At 40.7% G+C, this 20464-nt stretch overlaps 1 protein-coding gene across 1 annotated transcript in view; it reads right to left on the reverse strand.

Moving 5' to 3' along the window:
- ENG (endoglin) overlaps nt 1-20464 on the reverse strand; it is an 85856-nt gene that overhangs the window by 40475 nt on the left and 24917 nt on the right. The window contains exons 2-6 of the mRNA XM_073600456.1: nt 12834-12988; nt 8161-8298; nt 6525-6681; nt 3808-3985; nt 394-520 (exon numbers count right to left, since the gene is read on the reverse strand). Of these exons, the coding sequence (XP_073456557.1) occupies nt 394-520; nt 3808-3985; nt 6525-6681; nt 8161-8298; nt 12834-12988 (755 nt within the window). The remainder of the gene's footprint in view (nt 1-393; nt 521-3807; nt 3986-6524; nt 6682-8160; nt 8299-12833; nt 12989-20464) is intronic.

Genomic DNA, 20464 nt, shown 5'->3' on the forward strand with positions numbered 1-20464 from the left:
CATGTGTAGGCTCCGTCGGACATTTTCCGTCGGAATTTCCGACAAACAAAATATGAGATCTGGAGCTCAAATTTTCCGACAACAAAATCCGTTGTTGTAAATTCCGATCGTGTGTACACAATTGCAACGCACAAACTTCCACGCATGCTCGGAATCAAGCAGAAGAGCCGCACTGGCTATTGAAGTTCATCTTTCTCGGCTCATCGTACGTGTTGTACGTCACCGCGTTGTTGACGTTCAGAATTTCCGACAAAATTTGTGTATGCCGTGTGTATGCAAGACAAGTTTGAGCCAACATCCGGCAGGAAAAAAACATGGATTTTGTTGTCGGAATGTGCGATCGTGTGTACAGGGAATTAGTGTTTATATAAAGACATATGACTATTGGCTTACCTCTATACCGAAATCAAACGTAGCTGGCAAATTCCATTCGTAGTCACGGTCACCCACCAGGAATAACACGGGTGGCTTTTCACATGGTCCATTGACAGTTGTGGTGTGAATGTCTATTGTTTTGTGACTGGAAAACAGGGTGAGAGGAATAGCGTATCATTGGTTAGCTCTTACTGTGGACAGTGCAGGAAACATGACCCCTGTCTGAAAATATAATCATTGCTGGCTGAGTTTCTGTCTTTCTTTTTTTAATAATGCAATTATAGTTGGGTTTTCCTGCCATTTGTTTTCTGTGGCCTGTAGACCTTGTGACTGCAGTTCTATATGTTTTTTGTGCTGTGAAGTCATCATCATCAGACTCTTATGAAGGGGCGTGAGACTTAAACACATCAATGGCGGTATCTATGTACTAGCACAGCAACTTGCCAGACAGCGATTTTTACATGTTTGTTTTTCCCTGTCTTCATACAGACCTTTGATTTGGATCCACAGCGAGCCTTTCTTCCAAGATGGCGAAGTAAATGGAATCATTTGATCTGTGCTATTTAATGTGCCTGTATTTTATGTTGGATACCCTCAGCTGTTGTAATCTGGACAAATACAGTAACTGTGGGACAGTGGAAGTGTGATAAGTGTGTTCTATAGTGTGACTGTGAACCAGGAAGTGCGCAAAGCAGAGTGCTTCCAGGATCATCAGACAGAGAGAGGGTTGGATTTTGGCCGGAACATCATTGGGTGTAACCCCGAGCATTACTTGGTATTGTATGTAAAAATGATTACCTTGAGTGAGTCTTAGTAGTAACCATTTTTGCATAGAATTCCGAGTCTGAGTAAAGTTTGGGGTTTAAAATAAATATTTTAAAGCCATCCTATCAGCCAAGAGAACAGCTTTCAGAATAAGGTCAGCAGTGGCAGCGTACATATTTCTCTCAGATCAGGTGTCCCATAACCCCTTCCCATTGCTCCAACACCGGATGCCCTCTGCCTGCCTCCTCATTGAGAGCACATAGCCTACACATCACGTGACTTCTGGCTCTCAATCCCCACTCCTGATCAGTGTGGCTCCTGATCATGTCACCAATGTGTTACCTCTGACATAGGGACCATATACAGGCTATGAAAACTGCCACTTTCAAGCTACTGGGTCATCTGTGATGCCATTTAGTAATAGTGTTGCTATCTTTTAATAGTTGCACCAATTAAAATTTCTTGCAATTCTCTTAATTCATTAAATAATAAATAGCGAAAACTTTTTTTCAATTTTTACGCATTTGTCAGCCTATATTTAAAAAAAAAAAAGACGTGGATTATCTTTTTTTTGTAAATGGTGTATCAAATAAAAGTCTTACATGTTCTTAAAAATATATATTAAAAAAATGTTAAGGTATGCAAATGACTTATAGGGGCGCTAAGCATTAAATGAAATATTCATTAAACATTCACGCCAGCTTTTTTCCTATCTTTTTTGCATTTGTCAGCCTATATTTATATTGCTACGTTACCCAACACTTGCTGTTGCCGCTAAATTTCAATACCTTTTGAGACACTGCCCCAGAACAAGCGTATAGAGGGCCCATTCACACCAGGTGTGGTGAGACTGCATTGGGTGGCTATTTGAGTGCAGTCCCACCACAAGACAAGGCAAAATGCCATGTGTACCTGGTTCACAACACTGCATTGCGGTGGTGTGTGGGCGGTACTTTTTCAGTGCAGCACAGTGCTAGGTAATCCACTGCGATGGCCAGTTGAACATAATGAAAATGTCTGTGTGAAATTTTAATAAAGTTTCTATAAATTAAAGTGAACAGTGTGATGTGCGGAGATTGGTGCATCGGCATCAGAATTTATGATTTCTTGGCCATTTTTCAGAGAATATGAATGATAGCACAAAAACTTTTCGTTTACTCATGGTTAGTGTTTGGCTGAAGCCATTTATCTTTATCAATCTACTGTGTTTACTCTTTATAAATCATAATGACAACAGAAACTACACAAATGACCCCAATCAAAAGTTTACATACCCCAGTTCTTAATACCGTGTATTGCCCCCTTTAACATCAATGACAGCTTGAAGTCTTTTGTGGTATTTGTGGATGAGGCTCTTTATCTTCTCAGAGGGTAAAGCTGCCCATTCCTCTTGGCAAAAAGCCTCCAGTTCCTATAAATTATTGGGCTGTCTTGCATTAACTGCACGTTTTGAGATCTCCCCAGAGTGGCTCAATGATACTGAAGTCAGGAGATGCAAATGTTCCTCCATTATTTTTTGATAACATACTGCATTCATCTTGCCAACAATTTTGCCCAAATTTCCTGTGCCTTTTTATAGCTCACACATCCCCAAAACATCAGCGATCCACCTTCGTACTTTTCACCATAGGCCTTGTTTTTTCCTCTCCAAATGTAGCGTTTATGGTTGTGGCCAAAAAGCTCAATTTTGGTCTCATCACTCCAAATGACTTTGTGCCAGAAGGTTTGAGGCTTGTCTCTGTGCTGTTTGGCGTATTGTAAGAGGGATACTTTGTGGCATTTGCTTAGTAATGGCTTTCTTCTGGCGACTCGCCCATGCAGCCCATCTTTCTTCAAGTGCCTCCTTATTGTGCATCTTGAAACAGCCACACCACATGTTTTCAGAGATTCCTGTATATCACCTGAAGTTATTTGTGGGTTTTTCTTTGCATCCCAAGCTATTTTCCTGGCAGTTGTGGCTGAAATCTCAGTTGGTCTACCTGACCGTGGTTTGGTTTCAACAGAACCCCTCATTTTTCACTTCTTGATTAGAGTTTGAACACTGCTGATTGGCATTCTCAATTCCTTGGATATCTTTTTATATCCCTTTCATGTTTTATACGGTTCAACTACTTTTTCCCGCAGATCCTTTGACAATTCATTTGCTTTCCCCATGACTCAGAATCCAGAAACGTCAGTGCAGCACTGGATAAAAGATGCAAGGGTCTGTCAGGAGTCCAGAAACGCATTGACCTTTTATACACACACACTAATTACAAGCAAACCGATCACAGGTGAGGATGGTTACCTTCAATAGCCATTCAAACCCCTTTGTGTCAACTTGTGTGCATGTTATCAGGCTAAAATCACTAGGGTATGTAAACTTTTGATCGGGGTAATTTGGGTAGTTTCTGTTGTCATTATGATTTAAAAAGAGTAAACACAGTTGATTGATAATAAATAGCTTCAGCCAAACACTAACCATGAGTGAAAGAAATGTTTTTGTGTTATTCATATTGCCTGAAAAATGGCCAAGAGATCATACATTTTTCCTGGGTATGTAAACTTATGAGCACAACTGGATATTCATGTTCCAGGTCAATGACTCACGTTTTTGGAAAATAAGTTAAAAAAAAAAAAATGATTTTCGTTCACAGACAACAATAAATGATTAAAGGTTACCCATACCTTGATGGAGTCCCAGTGTTGGTCACTTGTACAATGTAGACATTTCTTTCAGTCTTTGAGCCTGTTGCTGGAGCTTTATAACTACAGCTCTCTATGTCTTCACTTTCACTTTCTACTTGCAGGCTATCCCCAAAGTTGTAATTTGCCTGCGGAACACAAGACTCGGGTCCAGTTTTACCTGTGAGGAATAAAAATCTCCATATTAAAACACAATTCCAGCCAAAAAACTTTTAAAAATGTTATATAAAAATCCTTCTTAAAGAAATCCTTTCACCAGACCATTCATTTCAACAAAATAATCTACATCATGCAAAAAATTGTGCTTTTGGTTTATTTATGCATCTTATATAACTGTAAAATCATCCTTTATGTAAACCTCCAATCCTCGAATACTGGGTGCTGCTACACAAAAGGTTATATAAAGAGACGAACAAACGAGCTGAGGACCTGGGTCAGAACACAAAGCGATTAGAACAGGGTTTCTCAACCAGAATCCCATAGAACCCTGGGGTTCTAGGGGTTCCATGAGCAATGAGCAATTTCTGCCTCTTGGATAATTTCTAACCAACACCATTGATCTTTTTATCTATCTGTAACGGGTAATTCTTCTCAATGACCACAAGTGTAAGGAGCATTCTTCCCACTGACCATCACACCAATGTATCATGAGTTGTAGATAGTCATTTTTGGCAGGGGTTCCCTGAGACTGGAAAGTTATTTCAAGGGTTCCTCTGTGTTGAAAAGGTTGAAAGAGGCTGGATTAGACACTCACTGAAAAGGATATGGCTATCACCTGCAAAGAGGGAAGGGACTGAGCTATGGAGTTGACTCTTCCTGGAGTGGTCATGTTTTCTAGTAAGTTCAAAGTATATTGCAAGTGAAATGAAAAAAAATTTATGGAAAGAAAAACCCTGCATGTAAGAATTAAAAAAAAAAAATGGGTTTCTGTGCTCTTACCTGCAGTGTTTTAAGTTCGTGAAAGGGTATCTATAATTGGCTTTGTAAATCCTTTGTTACGCTGTCACCCTGATTATTATAATTGGGGCCACCTGAAACCCGCTAAAATGCATTAACTCTTTTTTTCTCTTCAAAAAACATTGTGACCCATAACTTCAAAGACAGCTTGGTGCCACCACCAGTAGGTCCACAACAATAAAATCCTGACAGAGGTTCTAACCTTTCTTCATTGTACTAGAACCACCACTCTCAACCAGGGTTCTGTGCAACCCTAGGGTTCCCACAGAGCTTGGTATGGACGACTCATGAGTCAGCAGCATGATACTGATGATCTTTTGGTATTTGGACCACCAATGTACAGGGCATTTTCTTATTGCCCATTAATGAAATCCTTTTACCCAGTGATACCCTAGACCTGGAATATATTTTAAGGGTTCCTTGGGGGTAAAACGGCTAAGAAAGGCTATGCTAAAAAAAACTTCTTTCCCCTTGGGGATATTTTCCCTCACTTTTCATTTTAACATGTAGGCTTCTTCACAGTAAATGCTGTGAAAATGTGTAATAGACTCCCTCATGAGTCAGTTCTAGCCAGTGCAGTAGACTGTTTTAAAAAGACCTGGATTCCTTCCTAATAGCACAAAATATAACTGGGTACTAATATTTATAGGTAAAGTTGGTCCAGGGAATATTGCAGATTGCCTCTCGGGAGGCCAGGAAGGAATTTTTTTTTCCCTGCTGGAGCAATTTGGATTGTGCTTTTATTAGGTGTTTTTTTTTTTTTTTTTTTCATTCCTCTGGATCAATTTTGTGTAAAGGGTAGTGGATATGGAAGTTTTCAATTTTTGTGTGTTTTTTTTTTTTTTTATATTATATATGGGTTGAACAGGATGGACTATATAACACCTGTCAAATATATAAAAAATTGTCAAAGGTTGAAAGAAGTTATATTCTTTCCCCAGTCTAAAATTGAGTGTAGAGTCTAGGCCAACCATTTTCAAACTTTTTACTCCAAAAGGAAGCCTTAAAAAAAAAAAAGTCTAAGGGAAGAAAAAAAAATCATAGGGAAAATGCTCCTTATATAAATTGTCAGTGTGAAGAATGCCCCTTACAGTGGGGTCAGAATGCCCTCCTTATACACCTTTTAGATTGGTGTTGTGTCGCTGGCTCTGCCAAATGGCATTAGACCTGGAACTATACAGGCACCATCAGATAAGAGGTCAGTCATCCATAGCAAACAGAACCCCTTGTAATTTCTGGAGGAACTCTGAGGTTTCTATGGAACCCTGGTTGCGGATGGCTGGTCTAGGCAAACAGCAGTTTTGACAACTCCCAAATCCATTCACATGTCTTACTTTCTAGTGTTAAACTTTTAGAGGGCCTGTCCTGCCTGTCGCTGTGTATCCTACAGCTGGAAGTATTGGACACCAATAGCGTCCATAGCATCACAAGAGAGCACAGTTCGGACTTGTCACCTGCCAGAAAAAAATTTTAACATTTTCTTTTACAGTCTGGATCTGTCTGAATATTGTGTGCTAGATACAGGGTCACTATACCCATGCCATTGGCAGACTATGGCTGCCCTGTAGGGTAAATGTAACAGAGTTCTTTGAACACATCATATAATAAAGGGTAGTAGAGCTTAAATACAGCACAGATAAAATATTGTCTCTTTGTAAAGCAGAGATAAGGCGGGAACGCCTCTACATGTTATAACGCCTTACCCCCTCACCAGATAGGATATGATTTTCTCTATCACTTACTTTTCTCCACCTTCAGAAGAATTTTTGATTCATCTTTCAGCTCAGCGAAGAGGGAGACTTCCCCGTATTTTTGCTCTGCCCATTGTAAAAGTTCCTCACTCTGCTTTACATCGAAAGACGGAACTTGGGATATTTGGTAGAAAACTGATGCGGAGTGCTAACATAATAGAAAAAAAAGTAACATTTGACTTCTATTAGTGAACATGGAAAAGTACAATGTGGAAAGTTACTGTTACCAGGGTGCCTTGACCGGGCTCTGTGGCTTGCGCATGCATTTGCAAATATGTGCAGACTAAACCCCTGCTTTTAACGCATACTGTTAGACAGGTTTACTTGGTTGTCTGCGGGCTGGTTGGTAAGTTAAGCTTGGTTTTTTCCTTGGATTTATCCTTGGCCTTGTTTATAACTGTTGTTAGCCCTCCAATGCTTCTAACTGATGGCCAGCTATAGATGGGGGTAAGTGGCGTACCCTTTTTGTATCACTGTTGTGTTTTATGGGCAGACAACGCGCTGACACCTTTGCAGCCATTGTGCTATATGCTGGGTGTTCAGTGTGCCCCCTGTACCTTTTAAGAAGGGATGGGCTCCCCTTCAGTCCACCTGCTCTCATCTATCCATTAGAATGCATGTGCCTCCAATGTGGGGACACTTATAAGTTAGTGTTGGGTACCACAGATACCAGGGTGCCTTGACAAAGCTCTGTAGCTTACGCACGCATTTGCAAATGTGTGCAGACTAAACCCCTGTTTTTAACGCATACTGTTAGACAAGTTTACTTGGTTGTCTGCGGGTTGGTCGGTAAGTTAAGCTTGTTTTTTTCCTTGGATTTATCCTTGGCCTTGTTTATAACTGTGTGATAACAATCTGTTTTCATAAGCAGCTATAGTCTATTAAACGGCAGACACTCTCAGCTAATTATATGTGGGTTGGGATTGTTTAAGTTTATGTCCAAGCTGACCGAGAGGCAGCCTGTCTGACCAGCCTCTTAAAGTGTGGTAACCCTTGTCTCCCGACCAACAGCTAACTGATCTGTCCTCTCCAATCTGAATAAATATTAAACCCAATCCTGTTATTCCTATTGGTTGTTGGTTAAAATAAAGCTCCAGGCTAACCACTAAATGCAATTAAATGCAAACTGTTTTATCTGCTGCAGGATTTTCAAAGGGGTTGCATGCCAGTCTTGAGTTCTACATAGATCTGTCGCACTGTACCACCAGGTAGATCACTACCTTAGCTTCACTACGTCCTGGCTCCCTGCTAAATGGTGATGAGCGGGATAGAGGTAGAGTGGTGATTTAAGAAGCTCAGCTCTCAAGCCTGGCTGTGTAAATCTCAGGACTGGGTGAACAGAATTGCACATTTTTTGACAGCTAAAAGAGTTCTATTGTATGTATTTCAACTGCATTTATCGGTTTGCCTGGAGTTGAGTTTTAAGCATTGTGAAAGATTCTTTACCAAAGACACCACTGCTCTGGCATCACCTTAACTACTAGTGCGGTGAGTAAATTCCAATGGGATTGTGTGGCAAATGGTGTTATTATATTGGGATGGGAAGGGATATATTTTTTTACAATTGCATGATATATTTAAATTCTTATGATTTGTAAAATACACGCCTTTGATAATGCTTACTTACTTCAACTGTAACTGAAAAACCTTTGGCATTGACCGAAAAAACCAAAGTAGCATTGGCATTGGCATTGACAATGAGCACAGGGGGTTTCTCTGGGGCTTTTCCCTCCGATTCTTCCCTTGAGATGTCCAAAGTCAGAGCCTTGGATGAAAGATAGAAAAATGTTGTCATTGCTATTTTCAGCAAACGTGTGCCATTCATATGTAACACCACTGCTCCTCTATACATGCAATATAGTGAACAAGCGTTGTCACCCTAGGACAGGAAGTGTGTTACAGGCAGTATCAACAGGTGAAAATAAAGGGGAGAAGCCTGAAAAAAAAGAAAACAAATGCAAGCCACCATATCTAAGGGCTGGTAAGCTGTAATATATTAGATTTTTGTTTTTGATTTAAATACTCTTTAATATAGACTGAATTTTTTTTTTTTGAGGTCCACGTGAATAAATACATACTGGTATACATCACTGGCCAATCAAAAAATATTTTATAGGCATGTATTATTTGGTCAGGTGTTCCATGTTCTATATTACAACTGTTCTTGGGGGGGAGTGTAAATTGATTGATCATCTGGAGGGTAAAGGAGGCAGAGTGGGAGCTGATTATAGACTATGAGAGAAATGAGCGTAACAGGCTGTCCATGGCCATGGGGAACACAGAGTAGACAGGTTGGAAGCTGATCATAACAGAAGAGGATAAAGAGGAGAGAAGAGGAGCAGTTGATCATGGGACACTGTGAAAGGAAGAAAAAGCAGAATAGGAGATGGCCAGTGAGAAAGGCAAGAGGAGATTGTGAGTGAGCTGACCAATTCATTGGAAAAGCAAAAGATAATCATGGATGAGGAAAGAGAGAAGAGGTAGGCTCTGAGCCAATCAATGACAAAGAAGTGAGAATGGAGGCACAGAGGAGGTCATCATAGATCGACCATTCTCAACTAGGCTCCCTCCAGAGGTTGCTAGTGGTTTCTTATTAACCTCCCATTTGACTTCATAGTTTTAGGGCAGAACAATTTGTTAAAGCCAGAAGTGTGAGACCAATGATTTTCCAAGCGGTCTATATGAGGAGCATTTTGATCACCACAGTAATGCCCCGTACACACGGTCGGATTTTCCGACGAAAAATGTGCGATCGGAGCGTGTTGTCGGAAATTCCGACCGTGTGTAGGCTCCATCGGACTTTTTCCATCGGATTTTCCGACACACAAAGTTTGAGAGCAGGCTATAGAATTTTCCAACAACAAAATCCGTTGCCGGAATTTCCGATCGTGTGTACATAAATCTGACGCACAAAGTGCCACGCATGCTTCAGAATAAATAAAGAGATGAACGCTATTGGCTACTGCCCCGTTTATAGTCCCGACGTACGTGTTTTACGTCACCGCGTTCAGAATGATCGGATTTTCCGACAACTTTGTGTGACCGTGTGTATGCAAGACAAGTTTGAGCCAACATCCGTCGGAAAAAATCCTAGGATTTTGTTGTCGGAATGTCCGATCAATGTCCGACCGTGTGTACGGGGCATTAGGGTTGCATTCTTCCTACCGAGCAGTAACATGAGGAGGATTTTCCCTACTGACCCCCAAAGAATTGGTTTGAGTAAGGGTTTCCAGAGACTAAAGCAAAAGGTGGTTCAGCAAAATACTGACACAAGGGGGTGGTCCTTTTTCCAACTCACTGATTCTGTTTTTGAATTTGTTTTTTTCTGACATGTTGTGGTGTTATATCTTTCACTTGGTTGTTGTACGTTGCATTGAGTAAATACAGCTGGATAAAACAAAAACGGTGTCTGTCTTAATTTCAGGCTGCAAATCAAGAAAATGTGATTATTTTAAAGGGGGGTGATTCTATTCTATACCATATATATATATATATATATATATATATATATATATATATATATATATATATATATATATATATATATATATATATATATATATATATATAACCACCCGCCTGCTGGCCCTACTAAGCTAAACTGAAGTAATCCCTCCACCCTAGCTGCTTACCTACCTCTGTTATGCCACGTACACACGACCGATTTTTCCGTCGGAGTTCCACTGAAACGGTCTTGCCTACACACGATCACACCAAAGTACGACCATCTAGAACGCGGTGATGTACGACGGGACTAGAAAAAGGAAGTTCAATAGCGAGTAGCCAATAGCTGCCGTCTCGTACTTGCTTCAGAACATGCGTCGTTTTTGGTCCGTCGGAACAGCATACAGACTAGCGGTTTTCCCGGAAAGATTTAAAACCTGTTCTATTTCTAGGTCCGTCAGGATTTTCAAAAAAAAAAAAAAATCTGATGAGGCCCACACACGATCGGAATATACGATGAAAAGCTTCCGTCTGACTTTTCCTGCCAGAAAGTCCGACCGTGTGTACGCTGCATTACACAGCCTGCCTTACAAAATTCTGATTCCCCATTGACTTGCATAGGGTTGAATATTAAGACCAGAGATCCTTGGTATATGGCTCCATTCAAGTTACTGTAGGTCAGCATTAGGGCAGTTTTGCTTAGAGGGGCTGGGGAGGGGTAGTACTAGAGTTGTACTTTAAATGAAGTAAAATAAAATGATGTTGGGAAAAAATGTCATTAAATTAATTCCAGGCGCACTTCTCTGCTTCAATCGTTTATCCTCATTCAGGCCTCCTGCAGTGTAGCCAAAACATTTGTTTTTAGTTAAGATTAAAATGCAAAAATGTGAAGATAAAAAATCTTGAGTGCAGGATTGTTTCACAGTGGTGAAAGTTAAACAAGAGAAATTCTTGAGGGAAAAAAAAGCCCCTTAAATTGAATGACGGTAGCGGCGAGTTTACCACCCCTTACAAAGAAGGGCGTTTTGTCACCACGCTGACCCAACGAACTAGATCCTCTATCGACACAATGTCGCCCTGGATGATGCCGCCTGGTGATTCGGCTTACTTTCTATTTTTACACCGTGAATTTTCAGACATTGTTTCACGTGAACTGAATTAAGATGGTAACTTAAGGTCCATTTCCAGTAATTCTTCTGCAGGCCAAGAATGGTGCTTCCCCTCCCACCCAGCATACTGTACCCCGTGCACTAAAAGCACACATCAATAAAAATACAATGACACAAGACAGGATGGCTCAAAGGTTGACTTCATTTTTACACCCTTTTTGGCTAAGTTAATAATCTGAGCCAGGACTGCAAAGTAATCAACTTTATAAAAATATTCTCTGTCTGTATTGCTATAGTATGCTTATACAGACCTTGAAAGTGACTTTGTCACTTAAAAAAAAAGACATTCTTGCAGAAGAAAATTCCTAATAATTATCTCAAACACACTTTTCTTCAAGAGTTAGGAGCTTCAGAGTTTGAAACTTCCGAGTGTATCGGATACTTGTGTTCCTCGCTTCGCTCTGTGGTTCCACCTACTAATCCACTACAGAGCTCGTACAATGTATATGAAGTTGGGGGGGTTATATAATGACTAACATTGAGGTTCCTAGTACTTGGACCTAGCATTATATATGTGTACAGGGATCCTGGGCTGAGAAGAGAGGTTCATATGATACATTTGTTGCCCTAAGAGGCAGGGATTTGGCACCCAGGGCTGGTCCTAAGGCCATGGCTAAGACTGTCCATTTTACTGAAACCTGAGGCCATGCAGTTGAATCAACATTGTACTAACTTGCAAGCCCCCTATGTGATGGCAATAAAGTTGAGTTAAAAAAAGCTAAAAAAATGAAGTCTTAAGTATTTGAGAGCACACAGACATAATATATTACCTTTTAATTTTTTTTTGCTAAAATAAAAAAAAAAAAAAGGTTGCATTGAGTAGATAGATACCAACATGTCAAACCTAATATGTGCGTGAAAATGTGAAAAACTTTAGTACACAAGTTTGTTTTATTTATTTCAGGTATTTATATAGCGCCATCAATTTATGCAGCGCTTTACATATACATTGTACATTTATATCAGTCCCTACCCTCAAGGAGCTTACAATCTAAGGGTCCCTAACTCACATTCATACATGCTAGCGACAATTTTAGACAGGATCCAATTAACCTACCAGCATGTCTTTGGAGTGTGGGAGGAAACCGGAGTACCCGGAGGAAACCCACGCAGGCACAGGGAGAACATGCAAACTCCAGGCAGGTAGTGTCGTGGTCGAACCAGCGACCCTTCTTACTGCTAGGCGAAAGTGCTATCCACTACACCACTGTGCCGCCAAATAGGCAACACTTTAAAATCCTTTACAGGTCATCAGCTTGGAACGCACTGTGCATAATGACCCTGGAATTATTATTCTCATTCCATCATTTGTAGAAATACCTAATATGTGTGATGGAATCGTTTTCAAATAAAGGCACACCTGAAGCATATGTTTGCATTCATATGTGCATGCTTTTTCTTTTTTTTTTTTTTTTTTGATTTACTATATAAGTTTATTTTTTAATAAAATATGGGTTTGATAAACTGTTGCGCTAATATCATTTGACATGTAAAATTGCAACTACCGACATTTATTCTTTAGGGTCTCTGTGTTCATAAACTATGCAATTTTTGGGGTTTTTATCTAATCTTCAGGCCTAAAATGCGCATTTAACATGTGTGCAAAAAACATATTGCAAAAACAGCTCTGGCAGCAAAAGGGTTAACATGAAGAAAAAAAAAAAAAAGCGTTTTGAAGAAGACTTACATGTAGACCCTTGGAATGAATAACATTGAGCACATACACTTCCTGATTTGTAACTTTCGCCATGCAGCCCTTTAAGATGAGAGGACGCTGGTCAAGTGCGGAGATCTCATTTTTGTCAGCTACAGGTTTCATTTGACACCGTTCAGGAACTGGATCTGGAACAGAAGGAATTGAAATGAGACTCATTGTTAGAACAAACCAGTGGAGGCCCGTCCATACGGGGCGCAGCCCCCATAATTCATGCGTCCGGCCCCTAATCTACATGAAGGGCGTCACCAGTGGAGGCCCGTCCATACGGGGCGCAGCCCCTATAATTCATGCGTCCGGCCCCTAATCTACATGAAGGGCGCCAGACGCATGGATTCCAATGGATTTTTTTTTTTAGAAGCACATAAGAGCCTGAGGCCCCCCCCCCCCCGAAAAAAAAAAAAAAAAAAAAAAACACGCAGCCACTGGAACAAACCATTAGTTACCATGTGTTCCTGAGTCTCAAGGACAGTTACACGCTTTGATGGCCTGTTGATATATTCTTTCGTCCCTGGAAAAGTCTTATGCCGCGTACACACGGTCAGACTTTTCGTCTACAAAAGTCTGACAGCCTGTCCGACAGACTTTCGACGGACTTTTGGCGGACTTGCGGCAGACTTTCTTACGAACGGACTTGCCTACATACGATCACACAAAAGTCCGATGGATTCGTACGTGATGACGCACACCGGACTAAAATAAGGAAGTTGATAGCCAGTAGCCAATAGCTGCCCTAGCGTGGGTTTTTGTCCGTCGGACTAGCACACAGACGAGCGGATTTCTGGGTCCGGCGTAGTTACGACGTAAAGATTTGAAGCATGTTTCAAATCTAAAGTACGTCGGATTTGAGGCTAAAAAAGTACGTTGAAAGTCCGGAGAAGCCCACACACGATCGGATTACCAGCCAGCTTTAGTCCGTCAGCGTCCGTTGGACTTTTGTAGCTGAAAAGTCCGACCGTGTGTAGGTGGCATTAGATTTTCAGTATTGACTAGAAGGACCGTTAACTCCCATCATTCTATCTTGCAAATTCAGTTTTCACTGCCTAACACTTCAGCAACTTACTATATTAACCAGTTCAGCTCTCACACCTCTATGGACCTTACCTCTTATGGACCAGAGGAAATTTTACATTTTTAGTATAGGCCCACTGATTTGGCATCAAGGTTGTCGTTGCTTAAAATGACAAAGTAACACAAATACTATTCTTTTGGGGGATATTATCTTGCTAAACTTTTTTGTTTGCTATGCAATCTATCGACAGAATGTGTCTACTATTCTACTTTGACCAGTGTAATGCCCCGTACACACGGTCGGACATTGATCGGACATTCCGACAACCAAATCCTAGGATTTTTTCTGACAGATGTTGGTTCAAACTTGTCTTGCATACACACGGTCACACAAAGTTGTCGGAAAATCCGATCATTTTCAGAACGCGTTGACGTAAAACACGTACGCCGGGACTATAAACGAGGCAATAGCCAATAGCTTTCGTCTCTTAATTTATTCTGAGCATGCGTGGCACTTTGTCCATCGGATTTGTCTACACACAAATTTAAAGGATCGGATTTTGTTGTCGGAAAATTTTATAGCCTGCTCTCAAACTTTGTGTGTCGGAAATTCCAATGGAAAAAGTCCGATGGAGCCTACACACGGTTGGAATTTCCAACAACAAGCTCCGATCGCACATATTCCGTCAAAGTCCGACCGTGTGTACGGGGCATTAGTGTTTAGCAATTAGTGTTATTGTAGATAAAAAGTATACACTTCTTTCTATAACTTGACTTGTTTGAAATGACGCTAAAATTATGATTCTGGTACAAAACATGGCAAAGTTATTGTATTTACAAATGATATCAAGATTTTCCTTTCAGTCTTTCATTTTTTTTTTAAATACTACACAAAAACTTAATGAGCAAAATAACTGAAAATGAAAAAAAGTTTAAAATATTAATGGTTACAAAATAGAAATAAAAACAGTGGAAAAATAACAGCTAAAGGGGAAAGGTAGGAAAGGAGATAAATAACTAAGGGTTAACCCCCGCATCCAATTCGCATAAGTGTACAAGTTTTAGTTTTTTATTTCTTTTTTATTCCTATTTTTTTTTTTATATGAGTAAATCACAGTTCTACCCCTTTTGAGGAAGATGAATGAGATAAAGTACAGTAAAACCTTGGATTGCGAGCATAATTAGTTCCGGAAACAATGGAAACTCAGATGATTCGTTCCACAACCATTTATTTATAAATCCTTCAGTTTATAGTCCATATAAAAAGATTATAGCAATGTGATCGGTTGTGTAACCATAAAATGTCCATCCTCAAATGGAAGCCTCCACAAGGGGATTAGAAGCAAAATCCAGCCGGAGCTACAGAATATAAAAGAGTAGAGAGGCGCCTCTAAGTGTAGCAATATGGTTACATTTATGAAGGTACAACATTGAGCAACTCACATGGTTGATTAAAAGAGGCACATCTAAGTATGCAGGCATCCGGGGTAAAGCTGTCCACATAGACCATCCTCTGCCCTGCCGGCTCTCACTGCTGTCAGTCTGCAATCGTGATCAGGAAGACTACCCTGCAGCAGGGCGATCTGGAAGTGAGGCTTGAACCAGTCGTGGAACGCAGCGTTGAAGGGACGACTTTGATGGTGAGGAGGATGGTTTATGTGGACAGCTTTACCCCGGATGCCTGCATACTTAGATGTGCCTCTTTTAATCATGAACCATGCGAGTTGCTAAATTTATATATACTAAATGTATAATATACCTTCATTAAATGTAACCATATTGCTACACTTAGAGGCGCTCTCTTCTCTTTTATACTCAGTTGTGACGTGACGCTACTTGTATATCAAGACATTGCGTGTATATCAAGTCAAAATTAAAAAAATTTGCTTGTCTTGCAAAACGATCTCAAACCAAGGCTTTACTGTAAATACAATATACAGTATCAATGTTGCTACAATATGTTTCTGATTAAAGCTTCTGACTAGTGCTGAGCACATTTTCAGAAATTCTTTTTGCATGTCCTACATTTTAAACATTTTTTGAAAGAAATTTTTTTGCAAAAAACCATTACAAGACTATTTTCTTACATGTGTCTAACAATACATTTTCTAAGCAGAAAGTCATTTTAATGCAATATTGATATGTTTACTAAATCCCTAGTTCATATATTTTTTTAAATCTCAGCATATGACATTACATGCAGAATGTCAAACTTTTTTTTTTTTAACTAATTTAAAAAGAAAAGATGTATGCTCTACAAAATAATAAACAAAATAAATTATTGGCTTTATAAGACCCTTGGTTTCAAATTAGAAATAAAACTTGGCTATTAGCTGCAATGAGTTTAACGTTTGGTAGACCTTGGCTGTTTTGGTGTTTGGATGAACACTCGAACATTTGCCCGTTCGTTGGAAGAACTAGCGCCTTGTATAATAGCGGTATTATACATAACAGCTTCTTGTCGACCGCCTAACTGGGAATGTACGTCATGATTTTGACGTTAAAGTGGTTGTAAACCCCCAACTAAAAAAAAAAAAAAAAAACCTGCAAGACAAAGGCATAATGAGCTAGTATGCATAGCATAATCAAGACCAAGCCAGAGTTTTGTAAAGTGGTAGAATTAGTTTTAGCTCTTGAGTAATTACCGTTTTTCGTGCATGCCAATAGTCTGTTAGTTTTGCTTGCTGCAGCTTGTTCTTGCATGCTGTTTCTGAGCCTATAATCTACTAGGATCCCCAAATTCTTTTCCATCCTGGATTAGCCCAGAGGGTCTCCCCCATATGCGTTCATATTTTTAGTCCCCAAATGCATTACTTTACATTTATCAATATTAAACCTCATTTGCCATGCAGTTGCCCACCCCTTTATTTTATCAAGGTCTTCCTGTAGGGTTGCTATATCCTGTTGTGAGATTATAAATTAATTTTCCCAAAATCACTCTGCTACATTTAAAAAAAAAAAACAATCTTTCTCTTTAACAGGTTTACATTTTTTTTTTGTCCATTTTTTTCTTTATTTTCATTCTTTACACAAACCTCCATGGGTGGAGCGGTGTCACGGAGTCATAGACTGTCCCACCATGTCACTCAGCAGCAGGAGGGTCAGTCTTAGGGAGTCGGAGTTCCCCTGTGTGTCACCACGTGCTCTCCAGTCAGACACATAGTAAAAATAGCAGTCTGCCCTCTGGATGTGTGGGCAGCTTCCTGCCTTGAGGGGTTGAGGACGGACACACGGAAGCTCCACGCTGGATTAATAGAAGCTTTAATTAATGAGTGGGGGTTACAGCCAAGCTCGGCAGTGGGTCATAGACCTGAGCAGTCACCATTGTGCGCAGCTTCCTGCCGGCACAGAAAACAACCCTTATCTGTGGAGAACAGACTGACTCAATGGATGGCTTCTGTAGCAGCAGGATCCATATACTGAGAATGGAACTAGACCACACTCTGAGTCAGCACACTGTATGGACACACTGCTAATTACACAGGCTTATTTATTACGACAAGGCCACATGATCGAAGGAAGAAGAGATTTTGTAGCTCATAGCGACCCTTTCATGTTTCTACTGCATTACCGGTTGGGACACAGCAGCACTTCTGACCCTGTTGACACCATCACCAAAAATGCAACCATCATGGACGTCACAACATCCATATTGAAACATTAAAGAGTCTGAACTGTTATCAAGGGAGTGACACCATAGATAGTTGATACATAGTGATTCCGTCACTGGCATGTTGTTGCTTTTGACGCATTTGCTTGCATGATACGGTCTATTGGTGAATAAAACAGAGAATCTGATTGGTTGCTACAGGCACCTGTTTTCTCTCCAGGGATATCCTTTTTTTCAGGCCTGACTGTGCTGCAGAGAGAAGCAAAACTTGCCAAATTTGCTTTGCCGATAGGGACCCTAGTGTAAAGACGGAATCTGATGTGGGGATCGGGATAGGGGGGGGCTCTGATGTAAGGTTTGTTTCTATAGTAAGGAGGACTTTGACGGGGACCCTTAATTTAAGGGGGACTCTGAAGGTGGTCCTGGTATAAGAGGGTGAATCATTTATAAAACTGATTTTTTTTGGGGGGGGGGGGCCCATTAATATTTGCAAAATCTACAATGTGGACCTTGTACTGAAAAGTTTGGAGATCTCTGGTGTAAATCATAACAAATTAGGTGTAACTTGTGGAAGCCTACAGTGTCATGAGACCTGTATTCTGAGTGGCTGTTATGTTAAGGATTATTTTTTGTCCACAACACATCATATCTGCATTTTTGATAAAATAGGGAATGGTTAAAACTGCTGTCAGTTTTTTTTTTTTTTTTTTGATGTCTTATCATGTCTTATTAAGTAGATTACCCTCTCTTAGACAGCTGAACTCCCTAATGCAAGCACTTCCTATTTGCAGACTGACAACACTAAGCTCTTTAATTTGGCCAATGGGCGGCTAATTAGACTTGTGCAATTCGTTTCGTAACGAATCGAAATTCGGCCAAATTTTGCATCCGAATAAAAAAAATTAAAACGAATTTCACCTGATACAAAAGAAATTATAGCGAAAATAACTAATACATTTGACATGATTTGTTTATTTGTTAAAGGTCTAATGAAACAAAAGGTCAACTCTGAATAAATCTTCCCGTCCAATCAGCTGATTCATTTGTACTGGAGGTTGGATTACTGGCAAAGTGCATTCCTGAGAACTGAGTGAGAAGAGTGTTCTATTGTATTTGAGAATAGAAGGGATATTGTCATTGTGTGTGTAGCACCTTGGAGTTTAGGCAGGGTTGCTCTCGAAATTTACTTGCCAGGATTAGTCATCTTGGCTAATTGTTAGAGATCAATTGGTTTCTCCCTAAGTCTGGCCTTGTTGCACTTTTCTCTTCTACCACTAGGTGGCTGGGTACCTGGTGGTATTAGATATGAGAAGGGCATGCAAGGTTAGATTATGGGTATGTGGGGTATCTCAGCCAATGGGCAGGTGTTTTCTTGGATCCCTTGGCCTGCTGGGAGAACCTATATATTCAGGTAGGGTCAGGTGATCTGTGTTCTGTGCCACCTGGACGGCTGTCTGGGTGGACTTGTGTTGTATTGCCCGGGCTGCTAGGCCAGAGTTTGGGCCTATCCCGGGCACATTTGGTTGCTAGGCTGTCTGAGGGCCTATCCAGAAGCGAGAGAGCAGCGCAGGGTTGGATTTGCGGCTTGCAGTCCAACCAGAAGTGACAGTTCTGAGGGCCGGAGAACCTGTCGTGGTCGGAGGCAGAGGGGAAGCTGTCACCACTAAGGGACCAATCGCCTTATTACCAAAGACACAGTGAGTAACTGAAGCAAGTACCGGAGCAGTATTCTCACCAACCGGGGATTGAAACTTCAGTGGGTATCAAGCCAGGAACCTAGCCAGCAGAGGTGACGTTTGCAGAGCAGCCTTGTGTGTCGAGCCATGGACTGAGCAGACCAGTGGGGTGAAGCTTGAGAAGTATCTTGAGTGCCAAACCAGTGACCCAGCAGAGAGGTGGGGGTGACGTTTGAGGAAGATGATACAGTGAAAACTGGAGGAGCTTAAGGGATTCAGTGGCAGTGAATCATCTAGTCTAGTGAGAGACCGGGAGCTCAGTGGACTGAAGAACTACAAGGAGTAATTGTAGTGGAAGTGAAAGAACTGTTACGCTTTGTGTTAGGAACTGTTAAAGACTGTTACCATAGGAGACAGCATTCCTACACATGCAGATGTGGTGTCTTGCTGGATGCCTTTCCCTGCATGGCTGTCCTCCTGTTGAAGTCTCGGAGTCTGCCAATTGCTCTTGCAACTACCTAAGGGTGTCCTGGCCCTAACCCAGCCCTAACCCTCTCTCCCAAAGTTCTGTTCAGAGAAATAAATATCTCTTTTGCATTCAAGAAGTATCTGGCGCCCAATAACTTTCACTACTTTGCAACCCACCATATTCAGAAGAATGGCTTCTATCTCTGGCCCTGGAGAATCTCATTAGACTGAAGGAGGCCTGGGACCTTGCTACATGTGTATTAATGGATTCAATAAACAAACAACTTTCCAAACTACGAATCAAGTCTACTGTTAATCCAATAGATGTTATAAGTATCCCTATGACCAACTTAAGGAGCACACATAGGCTGACTACACTGCTACTATAGTAAGGCAGCAGCTTAGTGTTGCCAGCTTGAAGTGGGAAGTGTTGATACTGGAAGATAAGAAATTTTGCAACAAATTCACAAATTATTTTCTTAGAGAACCTATATACAGTGAGACATGATGCCAAACATACTGAAAAAATTGATTTTGACTTTACATTTTAAAGCATTAATCACAGTTCAAAATGCTTTGTATATCCTTCCATAAAAAATGTAAAGAAAGCACCAAGTGCATTCAATATCCACACGGCTTATTTGTGCCAGCCAGGACTTCAACCCCGGACACAAGAATGGAAATCTTCCATGACACCCCTACTCTAATGCCGCGTACACACGATCTGATTTTCCGACGGGAAATGTTCGATGGGAGCTTGTTGTCGGAAATTCCGACCGTGTGTAGACTCCATTGGACATTTTCTGTTGGAATTTCGGACAAACAAAATTTGAGATCTG

This window comes from Aquarana catesbeiana, linkage group LG09, assembly GCF_042186555.1.
Source record: "Aquarana catesbeiana isolate 2022-GZ linkage group LG09, ASM4218655v1, whole genome shotgun sequence".
Taxonomy (NCBI): Eukaryota; Metazoa; Chordata; class Amphibia; order Anura; family Ranidae; genus Aquarana; species Aquarana catesbeiana.